The following is a 23,258-nucleotide window of genomic DNA, read 5'->3' on the forward strand; positions in this document are numbered from 1 at the left end:
ACAGAAATGGAATCTGATACATTTTCATGATACAACATTTCTGAGAATACTTAAAATTGATAGAGCAGAATGAAATGGATTATTTTTCCAGTACACACTCCTACAGCATATCCCTGCATACTGGCAAAATGGCAGGATTTATTTCTCAGTTTATACCACAAACAGCTCTTCCAGACAATTAGTGCATAATTTCTGAGTACAGTAGAAAATACTTTAACCTTTCTAGTACCAAGCACTGTTTCTTTCTCCATTTTATTCAATTTTTTCCACATAAATTACACAAACACTTTATAAAATGAGTACACAAAGAAAAGAAACCATCTCATAAGTGCATAACTTAAAAATGAACATGAATGCATTCAAAAACTAACTGTAAAATATTATTTTCAGATAAATTGTTTGGTTGGCTGTGGGTACCATTAGTCTTAAAATGGCAGTGATGCTTAGGTAAAGACTAACTGAAAACTATATACTAGATATCTTTATATATATATATATATATATATTTGGAGTTCACTATAAGAAGTGCTTAAATTAATCACAAGCTTTTTCTCAATACAATAAAAAGAAAATTGTGGAGCTGCTGGTCAGGAAACAGAAAGTATTTCCCCCTCTGCAGCAATAATGACTTCTTGAGCAAAGTAAATAAAATATTGAACAATATCATAAATGATACCAAAATAATCTATCAAGTGAAACTGCATTACCCCTGCAAAAATGCCACAGATACCTCAGAGTTATTAAAATACAAGTTGTTCAGCGTGGTAGCTAAGAAAACTCTGCACAACCTTCACGCAATGGCTTGTGAGGCAATGTTTACATTCAGCTAGAACACCTTTTTCATTCCTTCAGGATGGAGAAAATGCCCCAAATTAAAAAGAAATGGTGAGTTCTCAATTGCTTGAAGAATCTACGTGAGGCAAAGGGCCTCAGAGCTGAAGAAGTCACAGATATTTCCAACACTGTTCACATTGGAATAATTGTTTTTTCTTAAAAATGATCAGTCTAAAAACATATATATGATAGAACAAACTCTTTGTCGCCGTTAAACCAAATGGTATGAAAAATGTCTCTTGGAAATATTTGAAAAGGACAACATCAGATTGTTTTCTCCTTAGAAGAGAGTCTTTAAGAACCCTGCATTATTGTTCATGGGGGGGGGGGATATTCTCATAGGTCACTCTATGGGCATTATGCCTACTCTTCAGTCCCTAGAGCACCATGCTTTTTCTGGTTGCTGGTTTGTTCCCTTCATGTGAAACATATCTTCTTTCCTCGGTGTTGACTTAAGCCAGCTTTCTGTAGCACCACAGCCCTCCAGGCCCAGCCCCCTTTAGGGTTTCACTCACAAGCAGAGGCTACCGAAGTGACGCTGGTGATCTTACTAGTGTCATCTGACCACGGCTGAAGGTTCTGAAGGGCAAAAAGGGATGAGTTGTGAACACAGATGGGGTCTGCCTGGATGGGCTGGTTGATGGTTTTTTGAAAGGCCTCTTGCTGGAGTTGCATGAGGATGCGGTTGGCTTGCTGCCGCTCTGCTTCCCGCTCCTCTGCAGTCTGTCTCCTGGGAGAAAGAGGCATATTGTTTTATGTGATATTACCATGACAGATAACAGATACAATCAGAACTCTCAAAATCCCTTTTTTTAATTAAAAAAATCCTCATTCCAACAAATCACAAACACGTCATTAATCATAAAAGTTTCGCACGCCAGTCTGGAAAGCATCAAAACCAGGATCCCCACAGACAAGGAGCAACATCCCTGTTGAATCAGACCAGTGGACTATCTAATCCAATCCTTATTTGACAAAGTGCCCAGGATGGCCAATAAACATGGCAGAGAGGCCAAGTCTGTCTCTGGATGTTGCCTCCTTGTATTGGCATTCAGAGATGTGTTGCCTCTGTATGGGGAAGTTCACTTTAGTTCCTCTGATGGACCTATCCTCCATGAATCAGTCAAATTATGTCTTAAAGCCATCTATGCTCATGGCTACCCCTCCTGGCAGTAAATTCCATGAATTAATTCCTAATTGAGTAAAGAAGTATTTCCTTTAGTCTGTCTTGAAACAGTTGCCCATCAGCTTAATTGGGGCTCCCCAGCCATGCTTAATAATATGAATTTGTCCATTAAGCAAAATAAACACACGCAAAAACAAGAAGTCCTAGTGGGAAGTGACTAGACCCCAGGAATTGTGAGATTATGAGAGCTTCTGAGGGCCAATTAAAAGGCGGAAAGAGGCAGGGAAATTTGGCTGCTGAAGCCCTTGAGATTTTAGAGAAGCCTAGAGGCAGACCTGTAGCTAGAAATATTATGGTGAGATGACAGAAGAATGTTCTGGGGAGGAGAGAGTTGCCAGCGGTCTATCAGCCCAACCCTGAAACATGCATGCCTATATTCTTATCTCTAGTCATTTGCATAAGTCTGAGGAACAAGATTAAAAATGGTTCAGGAAACTGGTGTTTTCTAGTGTAGGCCTAAACGGAGTTGCAACATTCTAAGTCCACTGACTGCAATGCCTTAGAAGAGTGTGAATCTTTTTCAGACAGGAGTTTGAATTATGAAAGGAGTTCCACCTCCTCAAAAGCCACACGTACAGCCATCCTCCAAAGGGAGCCTTCATGTGTGCTACCCAGAGGATCCAACTTGGATCTGGACACATTCAAATTGCCACTTGGCCATGGGAGCTTGGCTCTGATGTGACCTTGGCCCAGCTGCAGCAGCAGATGGCCATGCAAGGGCAAGCTGACCTGGCTGTTACCCAGATGCCTCAGTGCTGTGCAGGCAGAAACTGGAGCCTGCTTCAAAGTACAAAGCCCAGCAATGGAGGGAGGAGGCAGGCTGGGTGTGTCACCAGTGGCTTGCCCTGGCCTGACAATGCCACAGGAGGGCTGTGCCTCTACGAGGGATCAAAAACATTTGGAAACTTCCAGTCTTTCATTGACTTTCATTTAAGAACCAACTCTTCTCTCCTCCTACCTCTTTCACTCTTTCTCCTTCCTGCCACCTCTTTCCTTACTCTCTCTCTCTGTGTCCTCCATGCCTGGCATTTCCTCACTTTCTCCCCCTTCCCACCACTCTTTTGTTTTTCTGCCTCTCCACCTCATCTCTCTTTCTTTCTTCCCCCCATCACTCTCCCAGCCTGCCCCCTGCACAACAGCAGTGGTGGTGATGGTGGTGGTGGTGGCGGCGGCAGTGGCATCTCTCCAAGACACACAACAGATCTACCAGCTACATAGATAAATTCCCCCCAGAGTGGCCTGCACCATCTTGAGAAATTCCTAGAGATTTTGGGGACAGTGAAGTCTGGGGAGAGAAGCAACCTCAGCAGGGTACGATGCCAAAGCAGCCATGTTCCCCAGGAGAACTGATCTCTGACATCTGGAGAGCAGCTGTAATTCTGGGTGATCACCAGCCTTCCCCTGGGGGTTGGCCGTGGTGGTTCCTGTGGAGGAAATGGCTGCTTTGGAGGGTCTAGTCTATGACATTATACCCTCTCCAGGCTCCACCCATCAGTTTTTCAGGAATTTCCCAACCTGGAGTTGGCAACTCTATCTCCTTCCCACCCAACAGCCAACTTTGCTTTACTCCTCTGTCCCCAGTTTTCCATCTCCACACAGCCCTCCTCCTCTACAGGCTCTGCCAAGGGAAACTAGAGTATTTCTCCACAGTAGGGATCAAAGCAGCTTTCATTATTTTCTCCTCCTTTTTATCTGCACAATAACCCTGTGAGGCTGATGAGGTTGAAAGGAACTGACTGGCCTAGTCAGCTTCCACAGCAAAATGGGTGATCTGAGCCTGGGTTTTGTAGACCCTTCTCTGAAGCTCTAGCTGCTGCCCCACACTGGCGTTCATAGGGGGGCTGCTGTTGAGCAGCAGCAGCTGCCGAACCTAGTTGTGTCATGCAAGCCAGGTGGTATCAAGTCACCCGGAGGGTTGTCAGCCTTCAGGGGGTGTTATCGTAAAGTTAGTGGGCAGTCACTGGGGCTGGCCCGGGAATTTCAAATTCTATATCAACTCCTGCACACCCCCAAAAGTGTGTGTGTGTGTTGTGTGCACACCCAGCATCCTTTCCATGCCCGATGTCATCAGCTGCTGGGACCCAAGCCTGGAGTCCTTTTCAGGACTGCAGAAAGATCCGACTTGCCTGTTCACAGCTCCAGTCATCCCATCTAAATATCCAAAAATTTGGCAACTTAGCTATTGGAATTATATTCCAAATTAATTTTGGCTATCTTGAACTGACCATCCATCAATTTCATTTGGGTGACCTAAGTTCTAGAGTTAGGAGACGGGGGACAAGTATCTCTTTCTCAGCCCTCCCTACTACATTTGTTTTGTGTGAAGAATCAAGGGCAAGCTGAGCTATAGCTCTATATGTCAAATATTGTCCCATCTAGCAGGTGTTGCTGTCTTAAACTACAGTTATTACAAAATTTTGGCACTCCTTAACGTTTCACATATCAAGCTCCTGGGCTCTTTAAAATGTCTTGCTTTGAAGGCTGGGTGCCGATGACCATTGTAGAAAGCTGCATGGCATAAGGTTTGCCAGACCACAAACCCTACAACATTTTTTGTGATCATGGACAGGATGTGTCTCTGAGCCTCACTACTGAGCAATCACAGCTCCTAGATGGGCTCTAGCCCTTAGGACTTCTAGAACTATGCACATTGTACACTGAATAAAAACAGGAGGAAATATTGTTTGAATGAGAATCTTTACTACCCAAATATAAACTGTGTTATATCAGATGAGGTCTGATAAAACATTACATCAGACTTTACAACAAGGGAGCCCTATATGCTGCCATTGTTTCAGATGATAACATCATTTTTTTAAAAATGCCTCTTGTTGAAGTTTGGCAATTCCTAAGTAGCCATTGCAAACACAAATGCTTTCATATAGATCCAGTTTGGACATATTAAAATGTTCCAGGCAAAGTCTCCCCATGGATGTAGAAGAAAGGAGGCAATAATCTCTGATCTGATACGATCGTACTGACAGGTGGTCCTTCTTAGTGGTGAATTACCACTTTTGCCCTTCCTCAACTTCACGAAAATCATCCAAAGGAAACTACAACTGTCAATAAGGTACATCATTACTCCTTTTGTGCACAGGGATGCTCCACATAGAATGTTCCAGAGATTCTGAACAAGAGAATGTATTTGTTTATGTTATTTGTAATCCGCCTCATGGTGGATTACACAGAAGGGATCAATACAATCAACAGGATAGGACATCCAAAAGACAATGCTATAGGATTTGACTTGTAGACATCTGAAACCAAACAGAGACCAGAAACAATGGTGAAGCAAAGCACAAGTGTTAAAATGACACATTAATCAATGTAAAAATTACATAGCAGGAACTTGCTTTTAGCAACAGATACTATGACCTGCAGAAAGTGGCAGAGTCTTCAGTCCCTAATGACTGGGCCAAGGTCTCAGGGCTGGCTGCAGTCTCACAGGTCTATGCAAAGTCTGCATCCATTTTTATTCATGACTTCCATTTAGGCTGGATAAATATCTCTACCCTATGCATAGATTTCACACCACTTGCTTCCTATAAGGTACTGAGGGCTGCAGCCCTGCAGACCAAGCTACACTGAGAACCAAAACCCACAGAACGCAAGGGAACTTCTTAAAGATAAGCGTGCCCAGGGCAACTGAAAATTAAGGCAAATGTTTAATTACCTGGAACCAAGACTGCTAGCAGTAGGTCCATAACTGATCTAACTGTGACCTCCAAGGCTATTTTCAAACGTTTTGGGAGGAAATCTGGCAAAGTTTACCCATTTGCGGATACAAGGCTGCTTTATACTGTCTGAGCACTGGTCTGCCACGATTGTCTGCTTTGGCTGGGAGTGGTTCTCCAGGGTCTCTCTCGGGTGGAGGTATTTCCATCATCACCTGTTCCCTGGTCCTTTGAAATGGTGTTGTCAGGGATTTAACATGGGATCTTCTGCATAACAAGCTTTGCAACTGAGCCAACGAATGTCACCTACTACACTATTCACTCCAAGGCAAGACTACATCCCCCCCCCCCAATGCCATCAGAAAAATAAAAGGGGGAGGGAGTGCATTTTACATCCTCATCCAATTTCCACTTATATCCAATGAAACAACGTTCTTCGTATATAACTTTTAATGGAGGTGGACTCAGGTAGCTGCATTGGTCTGAAGCAGCAGTAGGGGAAAAAAGTTTGAGTCCAGCTGATATGCAGAATAAAACTTGGTTGGTCATAAAAGCTGCCAATGAACCCAAACTTTGTTTTTCTTTAAGGGGGATGGTCTTATACTTAGGGTCACCTTCCTTTCAAGCACATATGGCAAGTTGTATGTGAAGGGGCCTAGAAGAAGCTTTACTTATGAACTAAAAGGGGTAAGGGACCCAGGGAGACAGGATTGCATTTAGATGTCTATTTTATTTTACTTTGTGCAAATGTTGTCAGCCAATTGGTGATTAGCTGTTTTCTTTTTGCTTTCAAATAAAGTTATTCCCCGATTCAGAAGTTGGTGTTATCTAGTTTCTGCCTCACATATAAAACATAACTTAGCTCATGCTTACCAAGATACAAAGAGAAAGTATTGAGATACCTACAAATATGCAAATAACCCTAGCAAGTGAGATCATTTGGAAGGGGACTTACAGGCTATATAGTCCAGCCCCCTGCTCAATGCAGGATCAGCCTAAAGCATCCAGCCACTGCTTGAAAACTGTCAGTGAGGGGGAGCTCACTACTTCCACTGCTGAACTACGCTGTGATCCCTGTCCCTCCATATCTCGCCGATATCATTCTCCACGTAGTTTAAACCCATTCCTGCAGATCCTATCCTCTGCAAGTTCTCCAAGCTTGTGCCTAGTGCAGAAATCATCTTAATATGTAAAAGGGTTTCTTAAAATACTGGAAAAGAGAGTCTAGTTATAGTAGGTCACCAGACAAATATACTGTGATTATTGGTGGAAGCAAAGGGGAATCTTAAAAAGCTGGGAGTGGGGAATAGGCAACCTCATTCAGGTCTAGGAAGTTTGAGACCAGGTGCTAGCTGATTAAATTCCATGCAGAAAAGGAGTGCAGAAGAGCTCAGGCCATGGAGGCATTTCAGGCGAGATTTAAAAGGACTTTCTAAATGATGAAAACATCATCACACAATAGAGTCTCTTCTGAACTCGGTCAGACTGCATGAGACATCGCCTCAGCTTCAGCAAATAGAAAGTCTATATATATATATTAAAAACTGTCTTAAGGACACATGGAGCTATTCTTTGAGAATTCAGATAAATAATCGCCTGATCTATGGGCTGGCCCTGATTCGAGCAGGCAAGGCAATGGGGAAGGAATGGAAGACAATGGGAAGAGAGGAAAGGGGATGATGGCATCTCAACAAAATCCATGTTCTTCTCCAGTTTCATTCAGGTTCACAAAAGATGAGATGGAAAACTAAGGCCCCAACAGGCAGGATAACTTCTCTAATTCATCTGTGTCATGCTGAGAAGCTCAGAGAAGCATGCTTGTTACTTCCCACCTCCATTTTATCATCTTAACTGTCCAGAGTGAGAGGCTCAAAAGTGAGCAGGCCATAAGTTTCAGGGTGGATTAGGAATTTGCATCCTGTCTAGGCCTAAAACTCCCTGGGATCCACCACTAGTACATTCTCCATGTTACAAAAACGAGCAAACAAAAAACTCTTCTCTTTCTATCAAGTCACTCTGATCAGTTGCTCTTCTATCGATCAACTCCATCTTCTCTTTCACTTCATAACAAATTGTTTCAAGAATCAGTTCATAATGAAATGATAGAAGGATCCTTTTTATTATCTTTATTGCTATTGATCTATTTACAGTGCCTCAACTCATAAACCATTAGAGTTTTAGTAACCATATAAAACACTGCCTGCCTGCAGCGTTAGTTTGGTCTGGTGGCCTCATTCCGTCTGAGAAAGTTCTCAGTCACTGCGATCAAAAAGCTGGGATGTGACACTGACAGGGTGATTTCATAGCATATATTTTTAGCCCTCCATTTGCAAGAAAACCCTCCATTCTGATCTCAAAACTTGGATGATCTTCAAGGGAACTGGAGCCAGGAAGGCTTTTCTGCATGGAGGGAAGCCCATCAGGAAATATTTGTTCTCAATAATGCTGGAAAATGTGATGGATGCTGTTTAAACCTTATACCTCACCTCCTCCTAAAAACCTGGGGGAAAGCAAAGCCTACCAAAATTCAGAGGTGTTTTCTATGAATGTTGTTTGAGCTGGGCATGCATCTAAAATCAGCTGTACCTCATGTAGCCAGAAACCCCAGCAGTTTTAGTGGGAAGTTACAATGCAATCTTTTAAAAGAATGAAACTAGGGAATTGTTTTCTGGAAACTCACACTGCATCAACAGAGAGCCAAGGGAAGGCCCACCACATTGATGGAGCTGCACCTTTCTCATTGGCCACCCATCCAATACTAACTGCAGTCAATGCCCCCAGGAACTGACCAGTGAGGGCTAGCTGGGACCATGCATATCAGGGCAAAGAAACTCACACAGCCTTCTAAACCCACTGAAAGAACTGCTTAGAAAGGCACTGGATGAGTTACAGCAGGCCCTTCACTTTTCTGTGAACATCTTTGAGTTTTAAAAGTGCTCAACTGTGGCTCAGTTGGGGGTGGCCAGAGGCTTATGAAGGCTTCTCCCAGGCATCCTCTCCCTCAGGCTTTCTCAACCAGGGTTTTGTGAAACCCTGGGGTTTCTTGCCGGCCCTGGAAGGGTTTCCTGAATTGGGTGGGAGTTGATTAATTGTGTGCGTGTGCATTTAAATTTGTTAAACATTTATCAGGTGATATGACCATATATGGTCATATATGGTCATATCAACCCATTCACCATCTCCCAAAATGGCCAGTGATGGGCCTGGAGGGGGTGGGAAGGCGAGGGGCCCTGGGTGGGCATGTAAACAGCACTGCTTCCCAACCATATTCTGAACAATCGCACCACTTCTGTGGTTCCTTGAAACCTGAAGAATGTTTCAGGGGCTTCTCAATGGTAAAAAAAAGTTGAGAACACTGCTCTATCTTGACTAAGGGAAAGGGTGGCATGAATAATGCACAGGTCGTCTCCCCACCACAAATTTGCTGGTGATGCATATTTCATACTGTTTTGGCGTAGTAGAGAAAAACAAGGCAGACTCCTTTCTTATAATTAGGGAGAACAGATTATTAATTTCGGTCCGGGGCATTTTTCTCAGTTAGTGCTGCTTGGCAGGGAAAAAGACCCATTTGTCAAGCCAGAGAGAAGCGGAGGCCTTGGGCCCATCCCTATTTGTTTCAAGGCTTCTGCCCAAAGAGAGCAGCTTAGTGGGGGAGGGGGGTGAAGTGCAAGGGTGCCTATGCAAATCAGCCTCCTCAGCACCAGCAGGCCACGGCCAAGGGAGAGGAACCACCCCAGCCTCTCAGGGTCCACGGGGGGGGGGGGGAGCAAGAACTGCCACGGTTCCCCTGCAACTCCGAGAGCACAACCCACAGCCTCCCTCCCCCTCTGAGCCCCACTGGTTTCTGAAGTCTGTTGGAGCCAGAGGGAGAAGCTCTGTTGAGAATCCTGCTCGCTAGCCCACTGAAATTGGGAGCCACTCTGCATAGGCAGTGCCCTTTTGGCTAAAATAAATAAACAGCCTTCTCTTGGGGTTGCCAACTGCCTAGAAAAGAGGGGGGGGCATCCTGTTTACACTATCAAAGGCACACTTTTTGCAACCACCACAGCCCCTCCATTCACCTGAGAGTCTGTCCTCTGGCTAGCTTCTGAGTAAAGGGGCAGAGGCCAAGGTGGATTCCCAGCAGTCCACAGGCCACCTTGAGCCAACTTCATTGTCCAATGTTCATAAGCTACCGAAAACTGCTCCCCCCCACAGTAGCACTGACTCATGGAGCAGGGGGGGACAAGAAAAATTAAGCAATGTGTCCAAAATCAGCACAGGGACATAGATCTCCCACCCACACACACACACCCTGCTTCCCCAACCAAGCCACCAGCAACCCGTGTCTTTTATCTCCCACCCACCCCCCTTTTAAATATGACCTTTCCCCTAGGATTTGTGCTCCCCCTGAGGAGTGTCTCAGAGCCTAGCCCCCCACCCATCCACTGCCACATCTCTGGCCACCTCCGCCAACCCCAGCTTTGTGTTTCCGCCATCGACTGGGGGGCTTTGCTGCGGAACTAAGCACAGCACCCGCGGGTTGCCACTTCAGGGACCTTCTGAGTGCTCCCAGCCCCCCAGGCGAAGAAGGGCGTGGTTTTAAGGCGGCCTCCTCTCCCGCTGCCGAGTTGTAGGCCGCCTTTCCAGCACAAAGAAACCACTTGTAAGAAGAACCCGCCCAAAGCAGCCAAGCGGACGGCAAAGGGCAGGTGGCGTCGGGTCGGCTGCTCCACACTGGCGAGAACCTCATTAGCCATAGAGAGGGGATTAGTTAGGGTTGCCAACTGCCTGGAGAAGAAAGCTACTTACTAGCGGCTGAATGCCTTTCAGTGCCTCTGTTAAAAGCACGGGACATTTTTCTCCAGACCTGTTGGCAGCCCTAGTCAGCACGGCCATGTTGGCCGGGGGCCTGAAAGCGTGAGCCGGATCATTGCCACCTTGGCACCGAAGTCCCCCGACGTCTGGGGATTTGCCCTTTAAATAAACAAGCGGCATTCCTTCGCCTGCCATTGTCTGTTGATGTAGCTGCCGCCGCCGCCGCCGCCGCCGCCAGGCTTGTCATGGCTGGGCCGGGCAGGTTGAGCTCGGGCCCGCCGTCGTCCCCGCCCGAGTGCCCGCGCACCGGAGGAGCTGCCAGGCCTTAGCGAGACGGCCGAGCCCCAGAGCCCTTTCCTGGGAGGCAGCCGAAGGGGACGGCGGCGTCTGTTGGGCGGCTCAAGGAGCCCCCCCCCCTTTCGGATTCCGCGGGTTTCCAATGGAAGGAAATCTAAGCAGAAGGGGGGGGGGAGTCAGGCATGCCCTGATTCTCAAAGGTCTGCTTGCTCAGCAGGCCAAAGTCGCGCCTCCAACACGAGCAAAATGTATCCCAGCGTCAAGTTTCCCCTCCTGCCCGCGGCTCCCGAAAGCCCCGCCGGAAGGCCCCGGCCAGTGTGCCAGGCGGTCGGGGCAAGGGCGCTGCCCGGGATTGCGCCCGACTGCTGGGACGGCTGCAGTTCAGCGCCCTGCGGGGAAAGAAGGACCCAGGAAAAGCCGGCCGGCCACGCTCCCCTCCGGAGGCCTCGGAGCCCGCGGGGCGCTCTAGCTGGCCCTCCCCGGTCACTGTCCTTAATTCTGCTCCAGCCCCCCCCCCCCTTCCATCCCCTTCGGGCTCCAGTCTTGATCCGGCCGTCTCTCACGGGAGCCGGGCTCCCTCTGAGGAAGGGGCGGGAGGGGGCTCTCTTTGACCTCGCCGGCGAAAGCAGGAAAGCGGCGGCCCTTTCTTTCGTGCGCCCTCTCAGCGCCCCGTTCCTGGCTGCCCCTGGGCCTAAGCTCGCTGGCTTTCGCAGCGTTTCGGGAAAAGGCCGAGATTCGGTGCCCGCGGCGGGCGACTCCTTATCCAACCCGGGGAGAAGAGCCCTTCGGCCAGCCTCGTCCTTTCGGAGCCTCGCACTTGCCCAGCTCCTTGGAGAGGCGTGGTGGGACGCACTCGAGACCCGGGCAGGCCACTGCCCCCTCCTGCTCCTCTCCGCCCTTTCTCCACTGCAGTCCCGCGAAAGACCTCTGCCGCCAAGGCCTTGTCGCGGCTGCTTTGTTGGCGACCCCCCAGCCCCGGGGACCGCCTGGGTCCTTCCCTATCAGATTAGACCGGGCTGGACTTCCAGGGAGTTGGGGGGGGGGTCAGTGCTCTGCCTACCAGAAGCCACGAGCCGCTGCAGCCGGGAAGGGCACCAGCCTCCCCTCCGCGCTCGCCAGCTCTCGTGTGCTGGAAGCACCACTATAATCGGCGCGCTTCTGGCTCCTTCGGCCTCGACCGCCACGGACTCCTCGGCTTCAGCGACGCGCGTCCCCCCAACTCAACCGACGGCAGCAAGCGAGTGCGTGGCTGTCGCTCGCCCGGCCTCCAGCTCCGAACGGGCCGCAGAGGCCGAGGCTTGCTAGGCGACACGCCGCCGTTGGCCGGGCCAGAAGTCGTCCCCCGGGGCCGCTGGGGAGCTGGTCTCGGAGCCCTGCTTGGGCCCACGGCAGAGGCCGACCCCGGCTCCAAGGGGCGGCCACACAGGCGGCGGCCGGGCGGCTCTCCGAAAGCCTCGCCCGGCAGAGGCCTGTTCTCGGCGGACAAGAGGAGAGGAGAGGTGGCGCCAAACAGGCGATCGGCCCTGAAACTGCAAGAAGCCTGGGATGGGGGGAGGGCTGCATTTTGTAAAACCCCACAACCACACCCGGCCCCGATCTGAGAGGCGCCGCGGTCCTCTTCCCAAGCCACGAAAGATACTCGACGACAAGACAATGGCGTCCCGATCTTGGCGCACACAAGCCGCTTGTCTCTGGCCTGGGCCTTGGTTCAGGACCAGGCGCCCCCCCCCCCACACACACACACGCCGTCTCCCGCCCTCCCGCCGGGCGCGGGGCTCACCTCCACTTGGTGCGCCGGTTCTGGAACCAGGTCTTGACTTGGGCGTCGGTCATCTTCAGCGCCTTGGCCAGAGCGGCGCGCTCGGCCGAGGCCAGGTACTTCTGCCGGTGGAAGCGCTTCTCCAGCTCGCAGATCTGCAGGCGGGTGAAGGAGGTACGCGGCTTCTTCTTCTTGGGGGGCGTCCGGTTCTGGTAGGGGTGACCTATACGGCGTGTTACAGTGAACGGTGAGAGGGCCACTGGAGGGGAGACAGGGCGGGCGGGGGGGGGGGCAAAGAAGCAAGCGGCGACATGATCAGGAGCGATCCACAAGCGGCGGCAGAGGAGAGACAGAAAGACCCGCGCGCAGGCCCGGCCGGAGCCGTGACCCCCACCTGCGGGTGGCCTCGCCTGCCTTCTGGCTGCCTGGCCTGGCCTGGCCTGGCGCTCGGCAGCGGCTCCTCGAAAACCCGACACCGCCGAGCGGGTCACTGGCCCCGGCCCTCCGGCTTCTCCCGGGAGGACCAGGCCTGCTGCAGGGCTGCGGCTCCGTCTGCTCTCTGGAGCCCTGTGGGCAGCCACCAGGCCCCCCACCAGCTGCCGCCGGAAGAAGCCCGAAGTGCCCCCCTGGCCAAAGGGCGCCGACATGGCTGCCCCCCCACCCCCAGGAAGCCTCCAGGAGGCCTCTGTCCGGAGGGCCCCGAACTTCTCTCTCGCCCCCCCTCTCCCGCCCCCGCCCCCCCCCCATCCCAGGCCCCGAAAGCGCTAGCCGGAGAGAGCAGTGGGCAAAGCAGCCGGCTCCTGCCGATGGCCCTGGTTGGTCCGTCTGGTTTGTAGCAGGCTGCCGAGAGAAACGAGCCTCCTTCGGGCGGTCAGGAGGAGTCCGTAGTTTGGCGTCGGTTGCTCCTTGGCTCCCCCCCCCTCCCTCTTCCCGGCCGTGCAAGAAGCTCAGCCTGGGAGGCAAGGAAGCCTTTGGCCTGCGAAGTCCCAGGTGCTTCTTTCCAGCGCAGCCCTGCGTGGTTGGCTCCCGCAATTACCCCGGAACGCGTCACAGCGACGCAAGACATTCACTAGCTCAGGCTGCGATCCTAAGCACCCTTGCCTGGAAAGAAGGCTCACTGAAACCAGCGAGAGCTTCCTTCGAAGTAAAGATGGCTCCGGCAGTGAATTTTAGGCCGAAGCCCTTCAGAGGAATTGGAACAGGTTAGGAAAGGAGCATTAAGAAGGCTGCAATTAGGAAAGCTGAATTGGGTAGGGCAATCCTAGACAAACATGTTTAGGATCGGGCTTTATTTAACTAAATGCCCCTCTCATTTTACATATTATACATATAACACATGACATTATGGATCAACAGTGCTCGGATTTGGGAAATGCAGAGACCTCGTTGGTTTGCAAGTGCATAAAATACCTTTCTTCGCCTTATAATGGCACCGATTGCTTTTAAACCCGGAAGGCCTCTGCAAGGCCCATGCAAGGGGCGTCTGGCCAGGCCATGCTGAAGAGGACCAGGCTGGGGGGAGGGAGATGGAGGGCGAACTATTTAACAGTCGTTTGATTTCTCTCTTACTGTTTTGGATTTCGTTTTAAATCGATGGACTGGGTTTGATTTCCAAACTCTCTCCAATTAGGGAGGGACTGTGGTCAAAATCCTTATTTGAACTTTGGGGGGGGGGGTCGTTTCTTTTCTCAAAAGCAGAGCAAATGAACAAAGCAGCGTCCTGTCTACTGGGGAGTTTCTCGTGCAAAACGCCTAAGCGGCTATAAAACGCCTCCGATTGCAGGCGAAATTGATAGTAGTGGGGATTTAAGAGTTTGCTGTAAAATGGACAGTTAGGGACCTTCGAACAGCGGCAGCGTATCTGCTAAATCCACAGGAGTCAGGGCGACAAGGATTTAGGCGGGACAGCAGAGAGGGAGAAAATCGGCCCGAATTTGATTTGGGGCTGTCCTACAGGAACCCAAATGCCTGTCGTGCCCTTGTCCTGAAGGGAGGGAGGACGGTCTTTGGCAGCGTCCCGTTGTGTCTCTGGAGGTGCGCTCAGCCCCTGCTTGGAGCCACCTGGCCTGCAGGCCCGAGATTCCGGTCCATATTGTGGCGCTCCTTCGAGGGGGCCGCAGGGCCCAGGCCAGCCTGTGAACCCCAAGGAAGGAGCGGGGCGCAATAGAGGCCCCGGATGGGTCTGGTTTGGCCGGCCAGTCAGTCCAGAGTAGCCGTTTGTGTGTCTGCAGGGAGGCGCTGCCCGCAGAAGCACAGAGGCCCGCCGCCGGGAGGAGAGCTATTCCGGTAGCGTCTGCAGGACCGGAAGAAAGAGAAACCGACTGCCCGTAAAACTCGGCATTGCCCATCCAGATGACGGGAGAGATTTCCCGTCCCTGTGACGTTTTAGCGTTGGGGAGTGCAATTTCAGTTTTAATTTAAAAAGTGAAACCATTATTGTAGGTCTGGAGGAGGGGATGATATTCCCAGAGCGGGCATCTTACCTATCTCCCAAGGGCTTGCGAAGTTCAAACGGCTGACTGTTTAGAGAGCCGCCAAACAAGACAGATGGGCAGATAAACAGCCCGACAGAATCTTTTCGTCAATAGAAAGGGCAAGTTCGAGCCCTTGATCTTGCATGTTTGGACTTGGGAATCCACTCTGGATTTAACACTTGGGAGACACGGGCTTCAGGCCCCGGTTTCAATGCGATTTGACGGTTCATTGATAAAGGATAAGCAAAACAATAAGCGACAAGGGAAACTGAATTAATTAAAATTAAAACTGAAATTGCACTCCCCAACGCTAAAACGTCACAGGGACGGGAAATCCGGAGGCTGTTCTGAAAGGGATTGTTGCGGTTTTCCTTCTAATGGCCTTGCCACTAAGCCATACCCTCCCAATTCACAATGGATTTCCATTTTCTATTTAATAAGAGAGGTGTTCTGCTATAGTATCCTGTTTGGAGAACTGAGGAAAGAAGAAGGGGGGGGGTGTAGGAGAGGACACTCACAGAGCTATTGATCTCTCCCAACCTCATCTGGGCTCTGCCAGGGTTATCTATATTATAGAATTAAGACCGTCTGACTGGGAAGTTTTGTTGAACTTAAATCTATCTAAAATATAGAATTTTTAAAACATATGTATGATTTTCTCCTTAAGTCCTGAATTTTAAAAATACACACAGAATTAGAGTAGATTGCATTTCTGGTTAAAGTGGGGTATTTACTAGACAAATGGAGCGCCTGTCCCTGCATCGTAAAAAGCCTCTTGACTCCAACCCGCTGCTCTTGCTGCAGCGATGATTATTAGTCTGACTGTTCGTGTTAACTTCCCTCACTAGTCCGTCGATCCAAGCAGTCGACCCAGCTATCCCGGGAAAGGCCCGTCTCCCTTACAATGGGGAAAGAAAAGGAAACCCGCGGACTCCACGACTTTCCCGAATGTATTTTTGGTTCCGGGTCTTTTTGGCTACTTTCAAACCGATCTGTTCAAGAAATGAGCATGGGACCATCTTATTATGAAAATCTTTCGGTATCGGAGGAAAAAAATCATCATTATTATTATCAAATTTCGGGGAGTGCTAATACAGAATCCACTTTAAGCGAGCTCTGTGAGAGTTTGGTTTCTCGGCATGGCCGGAATATAAAGAGTGGGGAACCGGCAGAGAATCTGCGTGTCAAGCCCATTGCAGGGAGACGTTTTATTCGCTGGAGGCTGTGGCATCCCAGCTCCCTTGCTGTAAGCTGCAACTAAATTTGAATTTGGTGACAAGCACTAACTTACAGGGGCGTCTATCGCGCAGCGATTCAGCTTCCCTTCTCTGGGAGGCTTCTGTTGTCCAAAGGGCAGGGCGGAGTCGCTCTGGCGGGCCAGAAATCTATGGGAAGTCCGTCAGCGCTGCTTCTAAACCAAGCCAATCGATGCCATTCGAGCGCCGGAGCGCGTGGCCGGGGCCGGCCGGGGTCTGGCGTGCAGGGCAGCCGAGGGGCGCTCGGCGAGAGCGGGAAGGAGGGAGCCACTCACCTGTGAGCCTGTCCTTGGTGTAGCGCCTGTTGCTCTCCATCCAGGGGAAAGTGAGCCCGGTGAGGTTGTTCACCGACGGCACCGTGGGCATGGCCGTGGAGAGGGGCTGGTGGACGCCGCCGGCCAGGGGTCGGTGCGCCGGCACCCGGATCACGCCCCCCGCTGCCGCCGCCGCCAGGTTAGTCCCGTTCATGGCCCCGACCCCCAGGTTCACGTTATAGGAGCCCGCCAGCGAGGCCATGCTGCACGCGCCGCCGTTGCTGTAGCCGCCCGCCGAGGTGGACACGCCGCCGCCGCCGCCGCCGCCCGCGGAGCCGTAGTGGCCGGCCATGGCGTTGTAGGCGCTGCTCACCACGCATCCTCCCAGGCCGTAGTCCGCCGCCTCCTGCAGCCGGGCGCCCGAGATCATGCAGCTGCCTTGGTCCGGGTTGTTGAGGATCTGGTCGATCCCGAAGCTGATGGGCTCGGCGTGGCTCTGGTGGAGGTGGTGCGCCCCTAAGTGATCCATGCTGGGCCGCCAGCCACCCCGAGGAGGGCGACTGCGCCCCCGCCTTCGCGCCCCGTGCCTCCTCCCTGCTCCCGAGGAGAGGGCGTTAAAAATCCGCGCAGCTTCCCCGGTCTCGCTCCACTTGCTCCCGAAGAGGGGGGAAGGAGGCTGGAAGCGGAGGAAGGAGAGGCTGGGGGAGGGGAGGGCTGGGCCCGGGGCCGGGGCTGGGGCTGGGGGGGCCGTGCGCGCCCGTGGGCTCCCTCTCTCGCCTCGCTGCAAGGGCATCAATCATGCTGGCCCGAAGCCTGGCGCGGCTAGGCCCTGCGCCTCCATTGGCTGCAGCCCGGGGAAGCCGGATGAATGACAGCCGAGGGGAGAAAGCCGGAGACGGAGAGGAGCGGCTTTCCCAGCCGAGCCCGAGAGGGAGCCCCGGCAAGCGCTCGGGGGGCTCGGCAAGCCAAGCCCTGGCGCGCCGCCGGCCAAACCGACGCGCTGCTCCTGCTCCTGCTCCTGCCGCTGGTGCGCCGCCCGCCCGCCCGCTCCCCCCTCGGCGTGTGTGGCTGCGTCAGCCCCGCGCGCTAATAAAGGGGCCCCTCGCCCTCCTCCCGGTTACACTCCCGGAAAGGCCGGACCATCGGCCGGAGGCTGCAGGCAGGCAGGCAGGCAGGGAAGCCCTCCGACGCCGGCCCGGCTCCACGGCGCCGAGGCTTGAGCGGGCCCGGAGGATTTCCGCGTGGGATGGCGGGGAAGGCCCCGTGGAGTCGACAGCCGGGGCGGGGGAGGGGGCGGTCTATAGGCTGAGGGGCCTTTGCGAGTTGGACAACTTTGGGAAGGGATAGATCATGTTTAATAGGTAGACATTTCAGGCTGTCCTCGGGGGCCTGGCTGTTTGGAGATAGCCCCGCCCTTGGGGGGGGGAAACCCTTCCTGATACAATCGCTCCTCAGAAATGTTATTTGATTTCTGCACTGAACCTTCAGATGTAAAAAGCCTATCAAATTAGAAGGCTAAGAAGGTAATTGTTTCATTTGAATAAAATGCAGCAGGTGAAGGGAGGCTCACAAGGATCATTTTAGAGGACATGAAGACTTGTCCTATTTCAGTTGACTTTTCCCTCTGGAAAATTAAAATCCGAGCTGTCTTTCTCCAGGGCCCAGAAACAACAACCAGATTCTAGTCGCCTTGTTGCCCTTGTAAAAACCCGAGGTTCTGCTGGTTTCATGGGGTGCTCTCTGGCCGGGTGCATTCAAATGTGTGGTCTCCTTTGGTGGTTGGCTGCATACTCAATACACAATTCACCTCCTCTGCATTTTTGTTCTGTATCCCGATAGCAGGTGCAGAAAATTAGCGGAGTCCAGGTTTTCTATGGCCTTTGGGGGCCAGCTAAAGGGCGTCTTTATGGGAAGGGTGACAGTTCTCTTCCCCTTCCCCCAGCTTCCTGGGCCTGCAAGTTCAGGGATCGCCATGGCCCCAAAGCTTGTAGAACGCTCCAATGCTTGGCTTCTATTCTCTGGACCACGCCTGATTTTGCGCATCTAAAGCTGGTGAGAAAGGCACTGCCAAGAGTTGCTGGTCCTGGCTGGGCCACAAGACGCCCGATTTCAGGCGGGGGGGGGGAGCTCTCAATCTCTGCAAGAAGCCATGCTTGAACCCTGTGTCCGTAGCAATCTACCATATCCCGGTTGGCTTTCATAGCATAATGGATCAGAGAATAACTTTGACATTGATCTTCAGAACTGGAAAATGCAAGCAACAGAACCCGCGAATTCTAGAATTCCCCCTCAAGCAGATCCCGTTTAGAAGGAATCCCCTGCAGCAGGATTTAACGCAACCTCCTCCAGCACTGGAGAAAAACACACTGTTGGTGGCCTATTATCGATAACTATCCAGTAGGATTCAGAATGTCACCTTCGAATTTTGACACTTCAAGACTTTACCCCCTTTGGCATCCAATAGACAGAGGGCAAATGATCAGCAATGCTGCCCGGCTCAGAACTGACACATTCGGGAGAGGAACAAGGGTGCCCAGCCCAGCCCATCCCGAGCGGCCTTTATTCGCGCTGAGTTCAAGGCGTCGGGAAAGCGTGCCTAGGAGTCCTGCGAAGGAAACTTGGGACTTGTCGCGCTGTGAAGGGCTCTGCCAGTCGCTCGACCGGGAACACTGAAAAGACGTCATTGTGTTTGCCAAATACTTTTAACATCAGCTGGGTTTTAAATATACTGAGAAAAAATACTTTTTCTGGAGTCAAGGTATTTTCCTTTGGTTAGTTAAAAAACAAAAGAACCAAGGAAACAGGCGCGCACCGCCCGGCGCCTCTCTAACTTTGCCAGAAACCGGTTATTCTGGCACCTTTTCCGGAACTTGCTGGGCCTTGCAAGCCGGGTGGGCCCACATGGGACCAAGGGTCCCTTCCTCATGCCAGAGAGCGTCGCATCCTCTCTGTTCCCCCTTCGTGGCCTTTTGGACGCAGGCCGTCCCGCTCCCCATTCCCCTCCGGGGTCCCAGTTGTCACTATTGTCTACTCTGATGCACCATCAGTGTTCCGACCTTAAATGCTCGGGAGAACAGAAGAGAGGGCCTTCCGCAGTCTGCATCGGGGGCCTTTGGAGTAACTCTTCACGGGCTGGATGTTACGACAAACAACTTCATGTTTGCTGAAGGTCCATGGGGGGGGGGGGTAAGTAACCGTTGCAGGCCATGTTGGTGGGGAGCACTTTAAACAGCACGAGGAACCCAGCAAGTTCAGCCAGCACTTTTCGACAAGCAACAAAAGGGAAGGGGGAGAAAGTTGTTGGCCCGGAGAGCAAGTTTCCCAAGCAAGGGCTGTAGACGAGGCAGTCCCCCTGAGAGCCGGGCTTGGGTAGTGAGGGTTCTGCCGACAAGAGCGCAGGTGGCCCCGAAGCGCCCAGGGCCCCTTTCCCTTTCCCTTTGCTTTTGGCCTGGGACTAGGGCCGCTCACCTCGAATTCCCAGGAGGCCGCTCACTGGGCCCCGCCAGACCAGCCGGCCTACCAGGCGTCCAACCCCACTAGGGAAAGGAGAGCGGGAAAAGAGTTTGGATGGCGGCCTCTGATGCCCCACCTGCAGCCGGGCCGGGGCAGCCCTTCCTTTGTCGGGTTGTTGCCGTCGAATCGACCCCGGAGTAGGAGCCGAAAGCCCTGCCTTCCGCTGGGCTGCAGCGAGAGCCTTGCGCGATGCAAGGGATACAATTAGCGCCCCATTTGACGTGGTGTTCGGAGAAGCCGGATCCTCAGTACTTGGACGCAAGGCCTGCTGCGCACAGCAGCGCCTCCTCCCAGGAGAACATGCCCAGTTGCCAGTGTTTAAAGCCTCCCTTACATATGCTACAATGCCAGATTAATTTTACCCAAACTAATTTGATAAAACAGTCCAGCGATTGTACATTTTTTAATTGAACTGATATAAATAAGCCCCCTGAAGGTCAACCACACAAAATCAGCATGAACTAATGCTGAACTTTAGACTGCAGTTTCTTAAAGGATTGCTTCTCTAGGAGAATACTTCGTGTAACACCAAAGTTTTCTTTCATTTCAGAGCGATTGAATTGCATGAGAGCAGCCCTGGCGCTTTGACTACAGCCTGGAGCAACTTCTCTCTCCTTCTAGCAATAAGCAGGTACTGCACAGACAAGCAGGTCGCAGGGGCTTTAAAGAGGAGCCCTGGAGAATGGAGAGGCGCCCGTCGAAGGTCCCTGTGCCTGGGGAGGTTGTTCCGGGTCCCTCAGCAGGGAAAGGCAGCGGAGCAAGTTGCTCCTCAGCCAGCCGACACTGTGCTGTTTCCCGGTTCAGCCCCTCTCCCCGGACAGACATTTCGGCTCTTTGAAACTGACCAGGCCCGCCGGCTGCATTTCAAGAAGCATTTCGGAAGGGGATCACTGATCACTCCGAAGGAAAAGTCCTCTTGGGGCTGCTAAATAAGCAAGCCAAATGGCCAGAGGCAGAGAGAGGAAGGGGCACCCACGATTGGACAGATTGCCTCGAAACGGCCCTTGTTGCCACTCGGGTCACGTGTTGCTCCACGGATGAGTCTCCTGTTCGCATTTCCATCCCATTTCCATACAGCCCCTATCCGCCGGACTCGGATTCCTGCCCTTCCTGCAGGGAGTTTAGGGTGCTGTGCATATAATCCTCACAACGGGTGCTGTGCATATAATCCTCACAACGCCCTTGTGGAGTAGGCTCCACAAGCAAGCGCGGCTGGCTTCTCTCCCCCCCCCCCTTTCCAGCTGCCGGGCGGAAGGGCTCTGGCGCGCGCCCCTCCCCAACGCAGGTTCTGAAGGCGGCGCTTGGTGGAAATGTCTCGCGCCCTCTGAGCAGGACTTGTTAATCTTTCAGAATGTGGGGAAGGAAATCAGAGCGGCTCATTAGAGATCCTTTGCAGTGCGTTTGAGGTGGTGCCCTGCTATTGCTATGCATCATTCCTATAGCAAAGCGCTTGGCAGCCCCTCACGTGTGGTCCGGATAAGTCACTATTCCTAGGGAATGACAGGACACTAATATTCTATCGTGGAGATGCAGAGTGGGGGGGGGGGGGAATAGGAAGGCCGGATTCATCTCTAAAACGGCAATTTCCCAGTTGTGCTGAACTGGATTGGATTTACTTCCGAGGACGCTGTTCAGGATCAGCTTGTAATCTGCTCATCTCTTTCTGCACTCCTTACACTGACCTGATCAACACCTCGAGCAGAAGGAGGTTAGAGTCCGAGGAGCTGGATCAGGTTGGGGCCCTTTGAACTATCTTGCAAAAAGAAACCCAGGACAGCAACAAAATGGCTGGTCAGAAATGTTCTCTGATATGCTGGGGGTACTGGCTGTGGGCATCATTTAAAAACCTAATATAGGCCAGTCTGTTTTTAAAATATGACGTTCAAAATTGCACCTCTCGTCCTAAAACCGTTCTGCTGCCCCAAGGTTCTTTTTACCGCCTCCTGACTGAGCTGTCAGCCGGCCTGCCCGCTTCTAATATCCCGTCCCAAGTACTCAGGAGGTGGTCCTTCTCCCACTCTTAAACTCCCGTTTGCATAAAAACACTGCCCTACCTTGAAGGGTTGTGATAACGGCCACAGCAAGATAACATATAAGAAGCGCTTGGAAGACTGATGATATCATTATTCTCTGGAGATGGGGAAGGCCCTACACGCGAATAAACCCAAAGTGCCTTCCTACCGAATGGGCCTGCCCACCCACCCACCCATTGGGTGCGTGGTGCCCAGTGCCTTCTAGGCAGCTCCAGTGCGCCGCCCAAAGTTCACGGCGGGCGGCGACGGGCCTCCCTTGGCTTCCCCGCGCCCCCAGCCGCAGCCGCAGCCCCTGTTGCAAGGCCTTGCGCTCCTCTGGCGAGCCCTAATTGGGCGAGCAATTGACAGAAGTTAATAACAGCGCAAGAAAAATGTCTCCTCGCTGGTGGCCAAATGAGGAGTGCATTATGGCGAATTGATTTGGGGCGCTCGGGGGCCTGGCTTATTTAACAGCAAGCATTAAAGTATTAATATTTTAGATGGGATCCGAGTCTATATTTTTTATGTCGGGCAATTGACGGACATTAAACTTTAATGAAATGTTCTGCTGCCCAGATTCAGAAGGCTTGTCAGCCCCAAGGAGCAGGGACCATTAGCACCAAAAGGGGTGGGTAGGGGTGGGTGGGGGTGGGGGGAGTAGCACTTTCCCTAACAGGTAAATAATTAAAAAGCCACGCTAGCCCCACCAGGTCAGGGAGCTTCTTTAGAGCCGGGAGCCATTAGCAGCCAGGCATAAACATGCACCTCTTGCGGGGAGGATGGGGGGGGGGATAAGCGAGCAGGAACACGCGCGAGCAGGCAAAGGCGCGGATTGGAGGGGTAATTTTGGCGGAACCCCCGCCGCCGGGAAGGCACGGAGAGCGCCGGCCGGGGGCCACGGCTGGCAACAGGACTTCGTTCCGGGAGCCGCGTCTTTTGTGCGCGGGTCGGGCGCCCAAGTTTTGGAAGGCAGGGAGCTGAAGTGCGCGGGAGAGAGGCTGCTCTTTGCGCAAGGACAGCCACAGCAAGCAGGCGGCTAGCACAGAGGGCTCTGCGTTACCTGCGGAAAGTTTGCGTTCACTTAAAGTTTCTTACAAACATTCATTCATGGTGAAGGCTGAGAGTTTGTGTGTTTTTTTTTGGGGGGGGGGGGTTATAATTGTGACCTCGATCCGTGGAGGTTAAAATCGTGTTGCAATCCA

General features: G+C 52.1%; 1 protein-coding gene across 1 annotated transcript; it reads right to left on the reverse strand.

Annotated features, from left to right (window-relative positions):
• Positions 1-173: 173 nt before the first annotated feature.
• Positions 174-17,207, reverse strand: TLX1 (T cell leukemia homeobox 1). Its single transcript, XM_077347847.1, has 3 exons — positions 16,553-17,207; positions 12,569-12,806; positions 174-1,564 (listed from the first exon to the last, which is right to left on the reverse strand). The coding sequence occupies exons 1-3, from the start codon at positions 17,058-17,060 to the stop codon at positions 1,342-1,344; spliced, it is 969 nt and encodes a 322-aa protein (XP_077203962.1). The 5' UTR covers positions 17,061-17,207; the 3' UTR covers positions 174-1,341.
• Between the last annotated feature and the right edge of the window lie 6,051 nt (positions 17,208-23,258).

Source organism: Paroedura picta, chromosome 8 (assembly GCF_049243985.1).
Source record: "Paroedura picta isolate Pp20150507F chromosome 8, Ppicta_v3.0, whole genome shotgun sequence".
Classification (NCBI taxonomy): domain Eukaryota; kingdom Metazoa; phylum Chordata; class Lepidosauria; order Squamata; family Gekkonidae; genus Paroedura; species Paroedura picta.